This window comes from Entamoeba invadens (genome assembly GCF_000330505.1).
Source record: "Entamoeba invadens IP1 unplaced genomic scaffold scaff_1105074725225, whole genome shotgun sequence".
In the NCBI taxonomy this organism is placed as follows: domain Eukaryota; phylum Evosea; order Mastigamoebida; family Endamoebidae; genus Entamoeba; species Entamoeba invadens.
The window spans coordinates 95140-115687 of record NW_004443552.1 but is presented as its reverse complement, the minus strand read 5'-3'; the positions used below and the strand labels follow the sequence as shown (position 1 = coordinate 115687).

General features: G+C 39.3%; 8 protein-coding genes across 8 annotated transcripts; 2 read left to right on the top strand and 6 right to left on the bottom strand.

Moving 5' to 3' along the window:
* Positions 1–657: 657 nt before the first annotated feature.
* Positions 658–2052, top strand: EIN_380000 (protein btn-1 precursor, putative; the record flags this gene model as incomplete). Its single annotated transcript, XM_004258826.1, has 1 exon — positions 658–2052. One exon carries the CDS (start codon positions 658–660, stop codon positions 2050–2052), a length of 1395 nt encoding a protein of 464 aa, XP_004258874.1.
* A 932-nt stretch (positions 2053–2984) lies between these two features.
* Positions 2985–8081, top strand: EIN_379990 (clathrin heavy chain, putative; the record flags this gene model as incomplete). The annotated part of the gene is made up of 1 exon (XM_004258825.1): positions 2985–8081. The coding sequence occupies one exon, from the start codon at positions 2985–2987 to the stop codon at positions 8079–8081; it is 5097 nt and encodes a 1698-aa protein (XP_004258873.1).
* Positions 8082–8356: 275 nt separating this feature from the next.
* EIN_379980 (hypothetical protein) lies at positions 8357–9991 on the bottom strand (the record flags this gene model as incomplete). The annotated part of the gene is made up of 1 exon (XM_004258824.1): positions 8357–9991. The coding sequence occupies one exon, from the start codon at positions 9989–9991 to the stop codon at positions 8357–8359; it is 1635 nt and encodes a 544-aa protein (XP_004258872.1).
* Positions 9992–10123: 132 nt separating this feature from the next.
* On the bottom strand, positions 10124–11059 carry EIN_379970 (hypothetical protein; the record flags this gene model as incomplete). The annotated part of the gene is made up of 1 exon (XM_004258823.1): positions 10124–11059. The coding sequence occupies one exon, from the start codon at positions 11057–11059 to the stop codon at positions 10124–10126; it is 936 nt and encodes a 311-aa protein (XP_004258871.1).
* Positions 11060–11246: 187 nt separating this feature from the next.
* On the bottom strand, positions 11247–14291 carry EIN_379960 (hypothetical protein; the record flags this gene model as incomplete). Its single annotated transcript, XM_004258822.1, has 1 exon — positions 11247–14291. The coding sequence occupies one exon, from the start codon at positions 14289–14291 to the stop codon at positions 11247–11249; it is 3045 nt and encodes a 1014-aa protein (XP_004258870.1).
* A 218-nt stretch (positions 14292–14509) lies between these two features.
* EIN_379950 (hypothetical protein) lies at positions 14510–15157 on the bottom strand (the record flags this gene model as incomplete). Its single annotated transcript, XM_004258821.1, has 1 exon — positions 14510–15157. The coding sequence occupies one exon, from the start codon at positions 15155–15157 to the stop codon at positions 14510–14512; it is 648 nt and encodes a 215-aa protein (XP_004258869.1).
* A 209-nt stretch (positions 15158–15366) lies between these two features.
* EIN_379940 (multidrug resistance protein, putative) lies at positions 15367–19389 on the bottom strand (the record flags this gene model as incomplete). Its single annotated transcript, XM_004258820.1, has 1 exon — positions 15367–19389. The coding sequence occupies one exon, from the start codon at positions 19387–19389 to the stop codon at positions 15367–15369; it is 4023 nt and encodes a 1340-aa protein (XP_004258868.1).
* Positions 19390–19845: 456 nt separating this feature from the next.
* EIN_379930 (hypothetical protein) lies at positions 19846–20548 on the bottom strand (the record flags this gene model as incomplete). Its single annotated transcript, XM_004258819.1, has 2 exons — positions 19846–20085; positions 20268–20548. Coding segments are annotated over 2 exons (521 nt in total), but the record flags the coding sequence as incomplete, so codon positions are not given.

Here is a 20548-nt window from a genome sequence, read left to right as displayed (position 1 = left end):
CCTATTGTATCAGAACAGGTCTGTGTTTATCATCATTTGATAATAAATGAATTAACATTTATTACTGTTTTGAAAACTTTCCCTTTTAATCATTTCTCCTTTTTATTAATTTTATATAATACCATTTTACAAGAATTATGGGGTTCAATTTAAAAGTGTAATATATTTCAAATAATAATTATATTATATCTAATATTTTAAATAATTTACAAACACTTTTGAGATTATGTAAAAAACAATAAAAAAAATCGTTTGTTGTGTTAATTTTTGAATAGATTTTAATAAGAAAACAAATTTAACAACATTTGTTTATTTATTTATTAACAAAACAACCATTTTCGTTGTTTTGATAATAGTAAATACTTATCCGTTTGATTATAGTTTAATTTAAATTAAATATTAATACAAACATACTATATTATACGATTAGTACTCATTAACCAATTGAATAAGATTTGTTCTTCTTTCTCAATTTGATTTTTATTATTGGCAAAATTATAACAAAGTCACCAATCAAAGCCATCTTCATCATCAAATAGAATCTCCTAATACCAAAAAGACGTCTTAGCAATAATAAATGCTCAATAAAAGCTTTGCCATTTTTAATGAAAACACTTCAGAGGAAATAAGAACTTCGACTTGTAGAACTTTAAAAGGATGGTGAATCGTGTTCTGAAGTTCTTACATCTGACAAAGGGGTGGGACTATTACCGCAATTATCTTGGGTTCTTTATAATAGGGACAATCAATAACATCAACTTTGTTGTTGTGAATTCCTCTGCGAGTTCATTGTGTTCCTTTTTCCACGCCGATGCGCTGAATCCACTTGTTTTGTGGTGCAACACTTTTGCTGGTTTAATTCTTCGAATTTTTAATATGCTTTTCCTCTACAAAATTCCCATCAAAATTCGACTGCTCTTTTCAACCATTTTCAACTTGATTGGTCTCTTTGGGATAGTTTTGGCTATTCTTTTACAGGAATATACTCAATCGGAGTCTTACGTGTTATTTGGCTTAGCACTATGTATGATATTAGTCATTGGAGGAGTTCAGTCATTTGCCGAGTCAGTCATCTTATCTTACTCGGGGCGTTTTCCGTCTGAGATGGTGAATGGGTGGTCCAGTGGGACAGGCTTTGCTGGAGTAGCTGGGAGTGGGTTGTACTTGTTTTACTCAGGATTGAATGTTCCTGATACCATCAGTTTCACGACTTTAACACCTTTGTGTGTTATTTATGCGTTAGTCTTCTTCTTTATGATCAAACCGCCCACTCCGGAGGATCTCCTAGCAAACGAGAAGAAAGCGGAGAAACAAGAAAACGCTGAAGCATCGACACCTAGTGAATCAAAGCCATTAGTGATAGATAATTTGAAAGAAAATGCCATTCAAAGTGACGAAATACAACATGGAGAGACTCAAGAGAGTCATTCAGAGACTTCAGAACAGCGCGAAGTACATAAAGATGAAAAAGGGATGTTTGCAGATGAAGAGAAGGAAGAAGGCACATTCTGGCAAAAGTTATTAAGTGGTATCAAGTTGACGTGGTGGCTTGGGATCAATTTAAGTCTTGTGTACTTCTTTGAATATATCATCAATCCATCGGCGATATATGTCTCGATGGACAGAGAAGCCGCAAAAACAAGTGACAATTTCTTCCTCAAAAATTTCTATGAGATTTTGGCGTTTTGTTACCAACTTGGCGTGTTCATCTCGAGAAGTTCGTTACCACTCTTCAAATTGAAACCCGTCTGGATACTTACAATCTTCCAATTTTCATTGTGCGTGTTGATGTGCGTGCAAGGCGCAGAACACTTTATGGTAGATGAATGGGGGATCGGAGTCATGATTGGGATCCTTTTAATAGTCGGTCTTATTGGAGGGTGCGCCTATGTCCAAGTAATGTATTGGATCCTTAAAAAGAAAATGAAAAAGGAACAACGAGAAATGGGAATGACGTTCGTGACAATCATGAACACGTGTGCACTTCTTTGCTCGTCGGCACTGGCTCTGTTGCTCAATGAAACGATTTGGAAAAACAATTTTAAAGAATGAAAATGGTATTGTTTTTGTTATTCCTTTTGTTTTTTATTGTTTTGTGAAGGCATTTAATTCGTATTGGTTACAATATCATTAAAATAACACTTGAAAGTGATATTTTGGTCATAAAAAGTCTTTGGTGCCATTTTTGTTTGTATGAAAAATTAAAAGGCTGAAAAAAAGAGTTCAAAGTAATGGATTTATATTGGAAGAGTACCTAATTTGATACCCAATAATGAAAACAAAAAGTCGAGACAATTGATATATAAATCGATAGTATTCCCAAAAATGAATTTTTTTCATTTTTGTCTTTGAACAAATAAGTTTATAAAAACATTTTTGGGATGTTATTTTTTGGTGTTTTTTTGACACCTTCGTTTTTGCACAGAAAAGGCCGCAAAAGCCGACTTTTTTCTCTTTTCTTCATTGAGTGGGAGATTTAAAGAAAATCTCTTCCTTTGCATGGCCATTCTTTTGTAAAAATAATAATAAATGATATTATAAAGAAGTACTTCCAAGAATCAATACGTCACCAATTATTGTAAATATAGTAAAAGAAATTATATTTAAATTTGAAGGTAATTAACTAAAAAAAGACTATAATTGAGATTGGCTGTCTTCAAGTCCTCATATGAACCAAAAAGAAGCCCACAAATGCCGAATCACTTCTCAAAATACAATCTAATGTACTTAATTCGTCTCCACGTCACAATTCACAAACTTTTCCTTAAACAAAGAAATTTATTTCCATGTTTTAATAGTATATTTCTTATACTTCAAATAATAACAAAACTATACCAAAGAGTGCGACAAAATAGTGTCTGACAGTTGAAATGCAAAAATGAGATCCGCCGTTCGTTGCTTGCGTGAAAAGAAGAAAAAGAGGTGTTCTATTCCCCCCAACCGCGCGAAACTTGAAAAGTGTCATCTTGAAAAGATCAGATAAAATGGCGAATCGACCCCCAATCACAATCAAAGAAGTTGTCAATTTGAGCAGATTTGTCAAACCGGAATCAATCAGTTTTAATACCGTGGCAATTGAAGGCGATAAGTTCTTCACTGTTCTCGAAAAGGGTGAAGAAAAGCGCGTGAGGATCTTCTCGACAAATAAGATCAACAGCCCGGACTCTCGTTCGTGCGCTGCTGATTTTGCTATCATGCATCCAACCCGCCAGATCATGGCTGTTGCTTCAGGAACAACTGTCCAGATGTTTGACATCTCCTCGAAGTCAAAAGTGGCTGACATCACCCTCCAGAGTCCACTTGTCTTCTGGAAGTGGGCTAATGAACACATTCTTGCTATAGTTACCGCAACGGCTGTCTTCCACTTTGACTTAAGCACACCGACTGCTCCAATTAAGAAAGTAGTAGATAGACACGCTGAATTGAGTGCCGCACAAATCATTGGATATAAGATCGACCCAACCGAGAAGTGGGTTGCTATTATTGCACTTCTCCAGAGAAACAATGAAATCGTCGGGAAGATTCAGTTGTTCTCAATTGAGAAGAACGCGTCGCAGATCATCGACGGATTTGCAGCGTGTTTCTATAACTACAAATTCGACGGTGCGGCACAACCGTCCGTGATGTTCGCGTTTGCTCAGAAATTCCCAAGCCCAAGACTCGGACTCATTGAAGTGGTTAAGGGAGACCCAAATAAGCAGAATGTCAATACAGTTATTGATATCCCAACACAACCACAACAAGCTGCTGATTTCATTGTTGGGTTAGTTGTGTCGATTAAGTTTGAGACTATTATGATGGTGTCCAGAATGGGATTCATTTACTGCTTCTATGCAGGCGACGGAACTTTACTGTTCCAAGGAAAAGCTCTTGACGATACTGTCTATCTCACTGCATACAATCAGACTCTTGACGGTATTTTCGTGGCTGGAAAGAAAGGAGGAATCACTTCTATTTCGTTGGAAGCAGACAAGATCGTTCCATTTGTGTGCAAAGCTCTGAACAATGTTGGACTTGGATGCAAGATCGCCGCAAGATGCAACTTGCCGGGTGCTGATGAGATCTTTGTTGAACGATTTAACACGTTACTTGCTGCTGGACAGATCAGAGAAGCCGCATTGATCGCTGCTAACTCTCCGGGAGAGCTCATTAGAAACTCGACCACTATCAACAAATTGTCACAGATGCCAGCACAACCAGGACAAAACCCACCACTTTTCTTGTACTTTGCAACTATCCTTGAGGGCGGATCACTCAATGCACTTGAAGGATTTACTTTAATCCAATTGTTGATCCCACAGAACAAATTGGCTGCCGTTGAAAGTTGGATTGTTAACGACAAGATCGAGTGCTCTGAGAAGTCCGGTGATTTGGTGAAGCCATACGACCAAAGACTTGCTTTGATGATTTACTCAAAAGCACACGCCACTGGTAAAGTCGTGCAATCACTTGCTGAGATGGGACAGTCCGATAAAATTGTTGCCTACTGCGAAAAAGCTGGGTTCCAAGAGAACTACCTTGAAATATTGAACCAGATCTTGCCATCGTCTGGCGAAGCTGCAAGAGCATACGCCAATTCTCTTATTCAAGCTAAGGGATATGACGGACTTGATATCATTGCTGTATTGGACTTGTTTGCTCGATACAGATATTTGAAAGAGATCACCTCTTTGGTGTTAGATACATTGAATGGCGACGACGAACAGTACGCCAACGTCCAAACTAAAATCCTTGAAATGAACTTAATTGCCGCTCCACAGATCGCTGATACCATTTTTGAGAACGACATGCTGAAACACTTCGACAAGCAGAGAATTGGAAAATTGTGCGAACAAGCCGGTCTTTTCAAGAGAGCCCTTCAGATCTTTGATCAGTTTGATGATATCAGAAGAGTCTTGTCACACGCTGCTGCTATCCCACCCGAGTTGATCATTGAAGCATTCAGAAAGCTTGCTCCAGAAGAAGCAATTTTGGTCTTGCAAGACTTATTGAGAACAAACCCGAGAGGAAACCTTCAAATCATCATTAAAATCCTTCTTGAGTTCCACCAAGGCATTGGAGATGATAAGGTCATTGATTTGCTCCAAAAGTTCGACTGTTGGGAAGGGTTGTATTACTTCTTGTCACAAATTGTCAACAACACTGAAGACCCACTTGTTGTTTTCAAGTACATCGAAGCGTGCGCAAGAGCTGGCCAATTCCAAGAACTTGCTCGAATTGTTCAGGAGAACAGTGTCTATAAGCCTGAAGATGTCAAAGAGTTCTTGAAGAACTCGAAGATCCCCGACCAAATTCCGTTCATCATTGTCTGCGACAGATTCAATTATGTTGAAGAAATGACTCAGTACTTGTACAAAAATGGATCCCATCGATTCATTGAGGCTTATGTCAAGAAAATCAACCCAATGAACACTCCGTTGGTTGTTGGTGCTCTGTTGGACTGTGGATGTGGTGAAGATTATGTCCAAAGTTTAATCAATGCTGTTGGAGGTATCTGCCCAGCAGATGAGTTGATTAAGGCCTGTGAGACCAGAAACAGACTTGTCATCTTATTGCCATGGTTGGAACAAAGACTCTCCGAAGGATCTCCAGACGTCCCACTCCATACTGCCTTGGCCAAAGTCTACGTCGACCAAGGAAAAGACGCTGAAAAGTTCTTGAACAACGATATGTACTATGACGCACTCTCTGTTGGTAAATACTGTGAAGATAGAGACCCGTACTTTGCTTATATCTGTTACAAGAAGAAGAATTTGGACGACGAACTTATTGATGTTACAAACAGACACAACTTGTTCAAGTACCAGGCTAAATATTTGGTCGAAAGACAAGACCTTGGACTCTGGGATAAAGTACTCAAACCAGAGAATGAGTTCAGAAAGAATGTTGTTGAACAAGTCATTCACACCGCTCTTCCAGACTGCAAAGATCCAAACGAGATTTTGAAGACCGTCCAAGCTTTCTTGAACAACGACTTGCCAAATGATCTTATTGACTTACTCGACAAGCTTGTTACACAGAATCCCGAGTATGCCAACAACCCAACCCTCCAGAAGTTGCTGATTCAGACATCTATTAAGGCTGCTCCAAATAGAGTAATGGATTATATTAGAAAGTTGAAGGACTACGATGCTGAAGAGATTGGACAGAGCTGCATTGATGACAGTTTGTTTGAAGAGGCGTATGAGGTGTACACGAAATTCGACTTAAAAGAACTTGCTATGGATGTATTGTTGAGAGACATTAAGGACTTGACAAGAGCAAAAGACTTTGCCGATCGATCAAAGATGCCATTGTTGTATAAAAAACTTGGTGAGGCTCAATTGGACGAGTTCAAGGTGAAAGACGCTATTACTTCACTCTTGAAGGCCCAAGACATTTCATTGAGACAAAGAGTTATTGACATTGCTGAGCAAGATGGATCGTATGAAGATTTGGTCACATACCTCAACATGTGCAAGGAACAGACTAAAGACTCTATTGTCGAGACTGAAATCTTGTACTGCTATGCTAAATTGAAAAAGACTGAAGAGATCGAAAAGTTCCTTAAGAACGCCAACTGCGCCAATTTATCTGCCGTTGCCGATAGATGCTTCAACGAGGAGATGTACCTTGCCGCTAAGATTTTGTATGCATCTTTGAACAACTACATCAAGATGGCGAGTTGCTTGATTAAGTTGAAAGACTTTGCTGCCGCCGTCGAAGCTGCCAAAAAGGCGAACTCAACAAGAACTTGGAAAGAAGTCACATTTGCTTGTGTTGATGCCAAGGAATTTGATTTGGCCAAAGACACTGGGTTGAACATTCTTGTCGCTGGTGATGAGATTAGTGAATTGGTGTATTATTATGAAAAGAATGAATACTATGACCAGATCATCGACTTATTGGAAGCCGGCTTAAAACTTGAGAACGCACACATCTCCATGTTTACTGAGTTGGCTATTCTTTACTCGAAATACAAAGAAGAAAAATTGTACGACTACCTCAAGCAGTACATCGAGAAGATCCAATGCCAGAAAGTCATTCCAACGGTCAACATGAACCAACAATGGAAAGCACTTGTTTTCTTGTACGTGAAGGAAGACCAAGTTAAGGCTATTGACACGATGATCTTATATCCAGACGCTTGCTTCGATCACTTGTTGATGAAAGACTTGTTAACAAAGGTCCCACGAATTGATATGATCTATAAGGCCGAGTCGTACTATTTGAAAGAAAAATCCGATAAAGTCTGCGAAATGTTGATTGCTGTTGCACACCGATGTGATCACGCCCAAGTGATTTCTATTGCAAGAAAGGAAAAAGACCTTGACACAATCAGAGACTACTTGTTGTATTGTCTTGATTTGAACAACGACGCCGTCAACCAAGCTTGCATCGACATGTTCATTGATGATAAGGATCCAAAGAGCTTGAAGAGCTTAATCGAAAAGAACAGTAACTTCAACAAGACTGCTTTGGCTAACAGATTGAAGGCACACGAAGACCCAGAGTTCAGAAAGATTGCTGCTTACTTGTACAGTTCATATGATGATTATAAGAGCGCAATGGACCTTTGCATGAAGGAAGGATTTGACAGCGACGCGATGCAAATTGCTAAGAAGTCAAAGGACGAAGACAAGATTGGGGAGTTGTTGGAATACTTCGTCAAGGAGAAAAAGGACGAATCGTTCGGTGAATGTCTCGATGTCTGCTATGACTATGTCCCAGCAGAAGTTGCTCTCTCACTTGGATACAAGAACAAATTAATGGACCAGACTATGCCATTCATGTGCAAAAAGATGAAGGAGACTAACGACAGAATCAAAAAGCTCGAACAGCTCGAAAAGGAAAGAAATGAAGCCAAGAAAGAACCACAGGTGTCCGAACAAGGCACTCCATTCGGCATGTTGGCCCTCCCAGCCGCTCCGGGAATGATGCCAATGCAACAGCCACAAGTCGGTATGATGAACCAACCAATGCAAGGTATGATGAATCAGCCAATGCAAATGCAACAACCACAAGGCGCTATGGGTGGAATGGGAATGGCTAACCAACCTATGGGCCAACCAGCTGCTCCAACAAGCGATTTCGTTTTCTAAATCAACTTCTTTTAATTTTTTTTCATTTAATTTACTAGTTTTACATTTTGAATAATATATTTAGTTTTAATATAGTATAAGTAGTATACTTATTGATTAAGTATAGATTTGTACTATAGTATTATCAATAGTATTCTTATTGATTTATAATATAATTATATTATAATAATTTATTTATAATAATATAAATTATAACTGTTATAATAGATTTAACTTATTTAACCAAAAATACACTGGTTGAAATATATCATGAAACAAAAGCAATCAACGTTCATTTAGAACAAATCAAACACAACATAGTCTGACTTTTCTTTCAAAGGTAATTCTCGCTTTTGCATGACTTGGTCGACATATGGGAAAAGCTCCTCACACAGATCGACTAAGTGGACCTGTCCGTTTATAATGCCCTCGGCTTTTCTAAGTGCCTCAACAAAGGACTCGTCGGTTATCATCAAAGAAGCTTTCGCGTCCAACAACGCAATTAACCAATTTACTGTGTATGAAACGGGATTGTCTCCTGTCTGAATTTCTTCGATGAGGAACTCGAAAAGAGTTTTTGCTTCTTCAGACGACAATTTTGAAAGTACCAATGTTGAAGTGGTTTGTGTGTTGAGGTTTCTGTTGAGGAGCGATGCCAAATCACTTTTTTTATCCTTCAGACACGTCTTCAACATATCGACCAAAACGTCGTCGGGCAATTCCGTCATTCCTATCGCAAGCTCCAGCATTTCGTCGACCTTCTTCTGTTTTTTCAACTCCTCGAAAACCTTTTCGGTATCAGCGGTAAAGGTTGTCTGGACAAAAACTTTGAACCAGCCCCAGTTCTCTTTAAAGAACGAATCTTCCTTCATTCGAGACTCCAACACTTCCCAGACCAGCAACAGAGTTGGGCTAGTTTGTTCGACCCAGTTGTTGATCATTTTGATTTTAGTTGGTGCGTCACCTTTTACAAACTTTTCTACGTCCTCATCTGTAGTGGTTGTTCCGTCATTCTCAATCTCCATTGCCTTTCTCTGTTTCAAATCGTCAAATGAGATTGCCTGCTTGACGTCGGCAGTTTTGAGTAATGAGGAAAATAAACAATCTCGTTGTGTTACCGCCTCAATCTTCAAAGTACTCTCTTTTTTCAAATACATCACAACATAGCCATCCACGAAAACTCCAAGGTCTGATGCTGGGAATGAGGTTATTTCTGTGCCGTACGTACGGTTTTTGAGTTGAGTCTTTGCTCCACAGAGCATCGTATAGTCCGCGTTTTGGTCACCCGCTTTATAAACAAGATCGGCTTGTCGGAATGAGTCTAAATTAATTGGAACTATAAAAGAGTCATTTTTATTTATAATGTAAAACTCGGTGACAAAAAATGAAAGGTCCATCGTTTCGCATGGCAAGTCAAGGCTTTTGACAACTTTCCCGTTTTCGAGACTGGAAATCGCTATCTTTCCGCCCTTTTCAAAAATCACATAAGATTTTTGAGAAGTGACATGAATTGCCAGAACGGCGCCGGCAAACGCACATATAAGGGAGACGGCTGGAACAGAATTTTCAAATGAAACATTGTAAAGTTTGGGGCCAACACCAACATAGCAGACTTTGTCACTGACCGCACGAACACAATGAGTTGCGCCACCCATTTGGCATTTCACTGCTTTCGCATAATCGAACGATTGCTTTGTCATAAAAAGAACCGCGTTGTTAGACGTCGTGCTGAACACGGAAAATCCACCTGAACCGATATACACATCACTTTTAAGCACCTCTTCTCCGGGTGGAAACATAACGGATTTTAGACTTTGCGTTTTCACGACGTCCCACAATGCAAGAGACGTCTTTGACGTTGTTATTACTGTTGACTTTCCTACGCGCTGAAGATTTGTTATTTCCTCCTTCAGCGTTATTTGTTTTGACATAGCGTTTACTTTTTACTGTTTTTCATTTAGGGTTTTTAATGTTCCGATTTTTCGATTGAAGAACATTTTTGTACTTCAAATAAATGTTATTTGATGGCTAATATATTTTATAGTAAATTAAATTATAATGAATCAGTCAATTAAGAAGTCGTTTTTGATGGTAAATATTGTCGAAATCCCAGCCGCAGTGTCTTTTCTTGTTTGGAAGAGCTTCATGCTGTAGTAGAACCTTTCTTTGGCGGATTGGTTATAATCGATAGCAGACCAATATAACGTATTCTTGTGTTTGTCAGTTTGGTTGAGTTCGACTCCCATCTGGATCAGCATTGGGTTAGGAAACCGTGCTGTGAGTGACATCTCGTCTTTTGAAAATTTTGATCTGAATGTTGGAGTGACCAGAACAGTTTTCTGTGGGTAGAGATACACATGTGCGTTGTAAAAGAATGCACTTAGGAACTCTGGTAAGAACCTGAACACTCCACGTTCTTTAGAGTATTTGTGAGCTATTCTTTGACCAGCGTAATCGACCACACCATCATATTTAGTCGACAAATACATTTGGAGACATTCTTGTGTGAAATAGCCAGCTATATAGTCATGGAACCACTTTACTGTTTTTAATACGTTTGAATTGTACTTCAGTGCCTCTCCCAAATTTTCATCTGCAATAAGTATTGGACGCTTTTTGAATTTATTTAATTGCGAGAAGACCGATTGACAGAGTGCCGAGTTGTTAAGTGGATGTGTGATAAACAACCCATCTACTTCTGAATTAAATACCTCACTTTTGGCTTCCAGTTGTTCTGTAAGTCGCATGAAGAGTGAAATGTTGTTCGAGTGCATTTGTGATGTCACACTTTTGAGTGAAGACAAAGACAGAGTTGGTGGTGTAGTAAATAACACTGACGTCACATTCAATTGTTTCAAATAGTCGAGTCTTCGTGTTATCCCACTTATAGTACCCCCTTGTTTTTTCGATTGAACGTGTTCTAAGTCCTTATAGTCATGACTGAACCCATCAACAAATATTTCATAGAACACCCCCCATTCAAATTGTTTGGCAATCATTTTTATATTCAGTTCTTATTAGAAAAAGTTGTTTTTTACTATGTTTTACTATTCTATTGATACAACCACTTCTGGTTCTATTTGTTAATACATATAATAATATGAATTATAAAAAAACTATACTTTCCTCGTGATCGACACCATCTGGTTCTATGGGTCAGTATGCATGAAAAACACAACAAATGAATTAATCTGTGAGATACACCCCTTCATACACTTTGTTAATATCACTCCTCATTTTTTCAATTTCATCCATGTACTCATCCGTCTTCACTTGACACACATCAAGGACCATATCATCTATTTCTTTTCTCACCGATTCATCAAACCTCAAGTGACTGAGTGCATACCCTACAAACTGTTTAACAGTCTTAGGATTCGTTCGAACAAGTCCCATAGTCGTCAGAATCTCTTTCATATCTTTCTTCACCCAGTCGACCTCAGCTTGTCGATATTCCTTCTGTTGGTATTGATCAAAAGTGACCCACCTGAATGGGAGATCAAGACCAAACTGTTCCTTATATATAATCTCTTTGGAGATGCATGACCTCTTGACAAAGATGTTGTTCCACACGTCCATCTTATTCCAGATGTCATAGCCTTGCATCAAGTCGATGATCCTCAATTTCTCCCCACCGCCCTCGCGCTTATAAATTGATTTCGCACACTCCACTATGTTTTGTGGTGTCATATAATCCTTTTGTGAATACGCGTACACCAGACTTTGTTTCAAGAAGTCGAGGATCATCGCAAATACAAACGCGCAGACTCTCCCCTTCTCCCGTTCAATTTCAAAGTGTTGATATTTAGAAAGGAGTCGCAATGTAAACACTTTACGTCCTTCTATTTGCGACAAAAAGCTGAAGATAGGCTCCGTATCAATTTTCGTTTGTGTCGCGTTCTCGTTCATTAACACAAGCTCTCCTATTTGACTGTCACAAAATTGAATCATGTCATTGTTGAAGATCACACTCTTCTTCTCCGTTCTCTTCAGCTCCAAATGGTTGCAGTAAAACGTGGGCTCAATTTTCTGCTTGACAACTTCATTTCTCACGCGCAACGACTTCAACTTCCCGCAGTCCAAAAGAAGTGTATTAATCGGGGACACATCCAACTTCTTCTCTGTCGAAATTTGTACAATTTTGGTGATAGGAAGGTATTCCTTGTTTTCATACATCGCAACGAGCTCTTCGGTATTCCTGTGATACATTTGATTGATCTGCCAATCTTCAAACACGTGGTTGTGCCGCTTTGGGAAGTTTTGGATGAAAAATTGGAAGTGTTGTGACTCGAAAAGGGCGCGGAGGAAGTCTCTTCTATCGTTGGGTTGGTTGTACACAAACTCCTCACTACTAAACACTACAGAGACGTCGTCCGCCACCCACGTGAATCCCAAGTAGTCTCTGTAATTCCCAAGCATTTCGCTGATAAATTTGAAGAAGCAGATTCTCACGGCGCAATTGAATTCGTGACTTTTGTGTGCAAAGTATCGCTCTTCAAAGAAGTCGTTATTCAAATTCCCAATTTTCATTTCTTTGGTTTTAAAGACCGTCTTCAAGTCGTAAAAGAGGTTCTCCACTTCTTTGGGAACTTCTTTTAAGTACCCGGAAGTTCGCACAGTCCCATTGTCAAGGTCCGCATACACCACACCTTCCTTCGAAATGATGTCTTCCGCCTCGTCTTTATATTCCGCAGGTACTCCGACTAAATACGTCATTGGCGATGTCAAATAGTCCAACAACGAATAAGGAATTAAGTCGATACAAATGTTGCACCACTCAAATGGAAAGATCATTGACTTCAAATTCTCAATGGTGTACACTAACGCAGTCTTCGATCGACATGACAATACTACTTTATCTCCTTCTAATAGAGCTAAGACAATCGCAACAACTCCGTCGATGCCAAGCATCTCAAACATCGGCAAAACACTCGTTGGAATCGCAGACATCCCATTTGTCACAGGAAGATTAATTTCAGTCTTAAATCCAAGTGTTGTGAAATCGTATAGAAAGGACTTTCCGGGTGATGGGAGGCCAGTCATGAAGATGACTTCATGACAATAGTCCGTGAATTTCAAGTTACTCTCCACTTTGACTTCATAAAGCGCTTTGAGCCACTTCCGCATCAACCCGAGCAATGGGAAATCACTTGTGACTCCAACGGCGTACGGCGCGTACAGCTCATTTGGCGTTTTAGGAATGATGTCTTGGATCTTCTTAATCATTTTGTCCTCAATCTTGAAATACGCTATTAAGAAGCACGCGTACTTAGTATTTGCATTTGCGTCCGTCATCACAAAGGGAATCACCTCAATGCTTTGATTTGTTCGTCTCACTTTGAGTCCGTCACCAAAACAGAAATTCCAGATGTTCAGTGGAACTACTTTCCCTCCGTTATTCGGTGGATAACAATTGGTGATGACCCCCGTCAACCCCACCTGTTCAATGTCACTAAAAGCGTCCGAATTGTTTTTCATGAAGTGCCAAATATCCTCCGAAATGTCACCAACAGTCACTGTAAAGACGGCACTAAAGAGTCCACACGCTTCAACACTTTCTTCAGTCTTTTCTGATGGCGCTTGTGGCATGTACTTCTTCCTGTGGATTTTCCCGCGTGGCGTCCGCATCTTTTTCTCGTCCAAATCTTCAAAAGAAGAGTCGATCAAGGAGAACCGCCCTTTCTTCGGCTTCTCTTGGAGCAAATGTTGCAAATCTTCTTGCGGCAGTCGTTTCATCGTCAATTTCAACGTCCCAATTTCAATCGAATTGAAGGAAAGCACTTTATATTTCTCGGTCACCTCGACGTTAATTTCAAGCCGCTTAAAGTTGAGTTGAACTGCTCCCAAGACGTTTCTTGTATTCATTTTGGTGTGTTTGCAGATCTCTAAAGTGACTGATAAGATGTCGGTCGGGACATGTAAAGTCCACGTCTCATCAAAAATTGGCTTGTTCCCCACCGTCGTCATCGTTCGGTACTTTCTCTCAAGCACTTTACACACGCAATATATCCCGCTCTCGCCGTCTTTAAATACCCCGTCGTGTATTGTAAGGACGACGCTACTCAACGAATTGGGCAATGACTTCTTCGTTGAAGTGCTGAGTGTCGGCGAGCTTGTTGGACTTTCCTGTAACCCTCCCATAGTTTTTGACTTAGTGAACGTTTTGCGGAACACGAACGTCTTCCTCATGAAATCCACTCCATTTTTTACAGTTTCTTTTTTTTCAGCCATTCATTTGTTTTCTTTCTCTCGTCGTTTTCGTCTGAATTTTGGCTTTTCAATTTTTTTATTTCCTTCACAACTGAATTTTTTATTCATTAAATTAAATGTAGAGGAAAATGTGTACAAAAGTTTCTTTAAAAATCCGTTCAACTGATTTTTGAATCAATCAATTTCAAGAGAAGTGGAAGATGTTAATGTATTGTATCGAAAGGAAACACACAAATATGTCACTTAAAGTCGGCTTTAAGTCGATATTCTTTAATCCCAAGAGGCGGGGATGCAACCAAGTCACAAAGCTTGTCAAGTTGTGTTTTGAGGTATTGGTCGGGTTGGTCAAGCTCCGTGTTGATCTCCTGAAATGTCATCGCCTCCTTTTTCGAAAACATTTCGAAGATTTTGTTCTTCAACTGATTCTCGTCCATACGCACTCGTTTGTCGACTTTTCCTTTGTCGCGCGATTTCAATGGCATTCTCTTGAGCGGTTGGTCGTCGTCAACTTCGTCGGTAAGTACAAGCTTCGGCTTTTTAACTTTACTCACACATGTTTGTTGCATGGGTTGAAAGTACGCGTCAGTGTTCCCCAAAACACGGAAAGATTGGTTGGTCTGTTTAAGGTAATAATATTTGTTGTGTGATGGGCGTTTAAAGAGTTGGTAGGTCCGAATCTCTTCTGTATCTTCAAGACGAAGAGACTCTATCTCGCCGTATGCGTTGAAACCCACAGCGTCCCTCAGGTCTTTGCGGTTTGCAAAATGCTCCACCATAACCTGGTTCAGTTTCACTATATAAAAGCGCTTCCGTTTGTCAGAAGGCTCAACAGGCTTTGGGCGCGGTTTCATATCTTCCAACGGATCCTTTTTTGCAGGTTTGTCCATTGAAATTTTAAAGTTCTTTTTATCATTTTATTATTATGAGATAAATAATCCTGTATCATTATTAAATCGTTTTTTATATTATGAAAGGTAAAACGCTCTTTTTGAACAACAAAAAATTAAATCAACTTTTATTTGATTTTGAGAATAATTTATTCAATCAATAACAATAAAAATAAACTTACATAATTTGTTATTTAATATCAAATCCTTCATGGGTTATTCACAACCATTGAATAGTAAATACCCTTTTTTGTCATGAGTTCATCGTGTGAACCTTTTTCGACGATCTTTCCTCTGACGACAACATTGATCACATCAGCGTTTTTGATTGTTGAGAGACGGTGTGCGATGATGATTGTTGTTCTTCCTTCAGACGCTCTGTCAAGTGCTTCTTGCACAACGCGTTCAGACTCAGTGTCGAGTGCAGATGTTGCTTCATCCAACAACAATATCTTTGGATTTCTCACAAGCGCACGCGCAATCGCAATTCGCTGTTTTTGACCTCCTGATAACTGCGCGCCACGCTCGCCAACAACAGTGTCATACCCGTCCGGAAGCGCCGATATAAAGTCATGCGCATTTGCCATTTTCGCCGCCGCGAATATTTGTTCATCATTCACAGTTTCTCCAAACGGAATTCCTTTTTTGATATTGTTGAAAATACTCTCAGCAAACAATGTTGGTTCTTGTCCAACAACACCGATTTTCTCTCTCAACTTTCCGAGTTGATACTCTGCGACATCATTGTCGTCGATTTTTACAATTCCATATGTTGGGTCATAAAATCTTTGTATGAGCTGCACGATGGTAGATTTACCACACCCACTTTCCCCAACAAATGCGACCGTTTGCCCGGGTTCGATCACCGTTGATATTCCTCTCAATACACTTATGTTTGGTCTTGTTGGGTATCTAAAGCATACATTTTCTAATACAATCTTACCCGTCATAGTTTCGGGTTCGATCCCGTCCGCAGTGCAACTTATTTTTGGCTTTCTGTCAATTGTGTTGTACACCCTTTTACCTGCAGCGTTTGCTCGCGACATTTCTGGTATGAGACTTCCAAATGTCGCAACGGCTTGCGCCGCAAAAATCACACACATCATTCCCTTCTGGAAAGCCACAAAACGTTGTGTCACATCTATCAAAAACTCTGTTAGTCCCATTTGTGTGGAGATGTTTTTTTCCATGAATGTGATTCCAATAAACCATCCATACGCATTGATCCCGAAGTCGATGAAATGACAGAGGCCAGCAAGGGCTGTGATTATCGGGAACCATACATACATCTGCTTTTTCTGTTTGTTCACAAGCTCGACATATTTGTAAGAGAAATAAGCCGTTTTGTTCAGACTCTTCAATGTTTTAATGGCTTCAACAGACTCAACGAAAAGGGTATTGGTTTTGTCTTGGAGCTTAACATAAGGTATCGCTTGGATAATGTTTATCACATTGTTCACAACAATCGAAATGATGAAGATTGGTGTTGCTGCCAAAACACACGCAGAAACACGCCAGTCGAAATAGAACGCAATTCCAAGAGCAAACCCAACAGATGAGAGCATGTAAGCAATTGACCCAATCCGCTCACCGCCGATCCCCTTCATTGTATTTGTATCTGATATTATCCTGCTCACCAAAGACCCAACAGAATTTTCACTGCGGTCAAACCACCCAGCGTCTTGGTACATAATCTTACGGTAGAGTCTTCTTCGCACCCTTCCCGCCATTTTTTCTCCAGCTGCCAAGAAAAGACCATTGTACAGGTAGTATGCAACAAAAGCAGAGACCCCCAGAATAACGAAGTAGCAACACGTGTTCTTGATAATGGCCTTTTGTGTTTCGGTCATCTCAGTCCCAGTTATCGACATCAGACACATATAAGCGTCGATGAACTTCAAAGTGTAGAACGGGAAAATAGCACCAGCACCTATGCTCCCGATAATTCCGATCACACACATCAACCACTCGTGTTTGAAATTGTCGACAATCACTCTTAATGCAGCTAAGACATTCGAGTATTTCATTCGTCGACGCTCTTTTTTGATTTGTGTCAAAAGCCTTTCAACACTTTCTTTATCATCAAACATCGTGGACGCCTCCTTCTTTACCAAAATCGCAGCGTCGTCCTTTTCTTTTTCGTTTTCATTTTCGGAGTTTTCTTCGCTTTGGATTTCTTGGTCTTCGTTCATTCGGTAGTAAATACCCTTTTTTGTCATGAGTTCATCGTGTGAACCTTTTTCGACGATCTTTCCTCTGACGACAACATTGATCACATCAGCGTTTTTGATTGTTGAGAGACGGTGTGCGATGATGATTGTTGTTCTTCCTTCAGACGCTCTGTCAAGTGCTTCTTGCACAACGCGTTCAGACTCAGTGTCGAGTGCAGATGTTGCTTCATCCAACAACAATATCTTTGGATTTCTCACAAGCGCACGCGCAATCGCAATTCGCTGTTTTTGACCTCCTGATAACTGCGCGCCACGCTCGCCAACAACAGTGTCATACCCGTCCGGAAGTGCCGATATAAAGTTGTCGAGTCCATATTTTTTGCAACACTTGACAACTTCTTCTTTATTTACAAAGGTTCCGCTTTTGCTGCCGTAGGAGATGTTTTCAAAAATGGTGCCCGAAAACAGTGTTGGTTCTTGTCCAACAATTCCAATTTGGTCTCTAAGCCAACTCGTCTTTAAATTGGTGAACAGCTCTCCATCAAGTAGAATGCGCCCAGCAGTTGGTTCGTACATTCGTTGTATAAGTTGAACGACAGTTGATTTGCCACATCCACTTTCCCCAACAAAAGCAGTTGTCTCTCCTTCTTTTGCAGTAAATGAAAGTCCATCCAGAATCATTGTGAGTGGTCTGATCGGGTATGAGAATCGAACGTCTTCAAAATCAATTTTTCCTTTGATTGTTTTCATGACTTTTCCATAGTTCTCGTCGATGTCGGGGTATCTCTCTATTGTTGTGTAAACCTTAAACGCAGCAGACCGAGCGGATGATATAATGTTAAGTGGTAGTGCAATTGTTGCAAGTCTTTGAGTTGCAATTAAAGACGACATGAAGACTACAAGAAAACTCCCTGCTGTGAAATTGGGTGTTTTCCCCTTACCCATCATTAGTAAACTACCATACCATCCCGACAACGCAAGCGACAGCATCATAAAAAGCATAATTGTCCCAAAGCTGAGACCAATAGCATGACTTTTTAAAGCGGCCTTTTGTTCGGCTCTTTTGGTTTGTTTTGTAAACTCGGCAATGAAGACATTTTGTTGGTTGAGAGCCTGGACTGTTCGTGCTGCGCCGACTGTCTGTTCAGCAAGTGAGTTTGCCTCTGCTGAAAACACGGCGTTCTGGTTCGTGAAAAAGACGCTACTGAATCCAATAATCAATGTGCAAAGGATCATAATTGGAGTCACCATCAAAATTATCAGTGTCAAGTCCCAAGATTTTGTGAATCCAAGAGAAAATCCCGTCACAAAAGCAGCAACAATTTGAAACAACCCGCCAACATGTACAGATAGACCGTCTTGTACTGTCTGGATTTCTCCCATAACATGTGACGATAGTTCTCCGCCCATGTGAATGTCGTGCCATCCACAATCTTGTTTCATGAGAGAACGAAAATACCTCCTCTTAAGCAACATTCCCTGGCGTTGGCCAAGTAAGAACAGGCACCCATTTTGGAGCATCCCAGCAACCATGTTCGCAATAGCAAAGTAGCACATTTTCTTTATAAGAACAAAAGTTGCATCGACCAAGGAATTCAAAACTCCTATGTTTATTTTCCAAATAAGTTCATCAAAGAATCCTCCTTTCAGGTTTTGTGTGTCAAAGGTGTCAACTAACTCTCCAAAGAGGAGCATGATCAGTGGCTGAAGTATACCAACACCAATAGCGCCAACAATACCAACAAGTAGTAGTGTGTAGTCAAACCAATTGGCATATTTGTACATGGACAATATAGCAATTTTTCCACTCTCTTCTTTGATTGGTTTCATTGTGATGAGGAAATTTGGGTCTTCAGAGACGTTGAACGTCTCGAATTGCTCAAATTGGTCATAAGACTTTGAGTCTAGTTCCATTACAAAATCACTTTTTGTTCCATTATTTTTGCTCCCTGTAAGTTTGTTCATTCCACCTTTTTCAATCTTATCGTTGTCACTTTGTTTTTGTATGTTGATTGATCCATTTGACATTACGTTTTGGAATGACCTCATTTGATCTCTCATTAAATTCCATCTGTCCACTTATTGTTATGAATAGAGTGCCTATCGTTTCTTTCATGCACAATATAAACGATGTGATGCTCAATCTCATTGACTCTCTTTTCTTTTAATTAAAATATAATGACAATTCAACCAAAACCAAACTAATATTTATTATATTGTTGAACTATATATAGAATAGGTTCTTTTTTTTAATAATTATTTATTTTCATAACCATTTAATAAAATTATTAGTTAAAATCTAATAATCAATGAAATTTTTTACAAAGTCTCAACAGACAAAAAATATGTTTAAGAGTGCCTATTGTTTTTTTGTATCTTTTTCTCCAAGTCTTTAAAATTATTAATAAATTATTAATAAAATAATAATAAAACCATTTAAAATTCTTAAGTTAGAAAAACATTTTAATAACAAAAAATAAACACAAGTTATAATACGTGTTTATCAGTCAAACACATTCAATCAGCGAGTAAGTCGTACGTCCCAGATGTTTTTGTTCCGTCGCACTGATCGATTTTTTCCTCGATCTTTTTATGTAGAAACGAGACAATACACCCGGTGAGTAAAACAATAAATGTAATGCAATCCACACCAATAGCCGTATAGAAACACACTACGCCCTTGAATTGACAAGGTTTGCATAGAACTCCATCAGATGATTTGCACACACACCCCTCTTCTTCGAAACAACACTGTTGCTTCCTATTAATATAGTTCATTTATAGTATTTTGTCGTGTTTTATAGTACAGAATTTGAATAAGAGTAATAATATGGTTAATTATTAATGCAGTTTAATACAATAAAAATCAACTAACAAATTCTATATATATTTAGAATAAAATTATAATTTATAGTTAATAGACGAAGTATGCAACAAACCGATGTTTCGACTGCGTTTCTCTTTTCTAAGTCGACAAGAGTGCTATTAGTATTTTCGATTCCCCCTGAAATGCCGGTGCAAATGATGATAGCTGCCAGAATTGCTGAAGTTGAGACGAACATAATTCCTAAGACGAAATGGTGACGCTGTGGGTCAAAGACGTATTTGAGGAGAATTGTCATCAAGATGAGAAGTGCGATAGTCATCACGTTGAAAACAATTGACATATAGAACCCGACGAGTTGCGCAGTAAAGATGTATTTATCACCATCTGTGATTT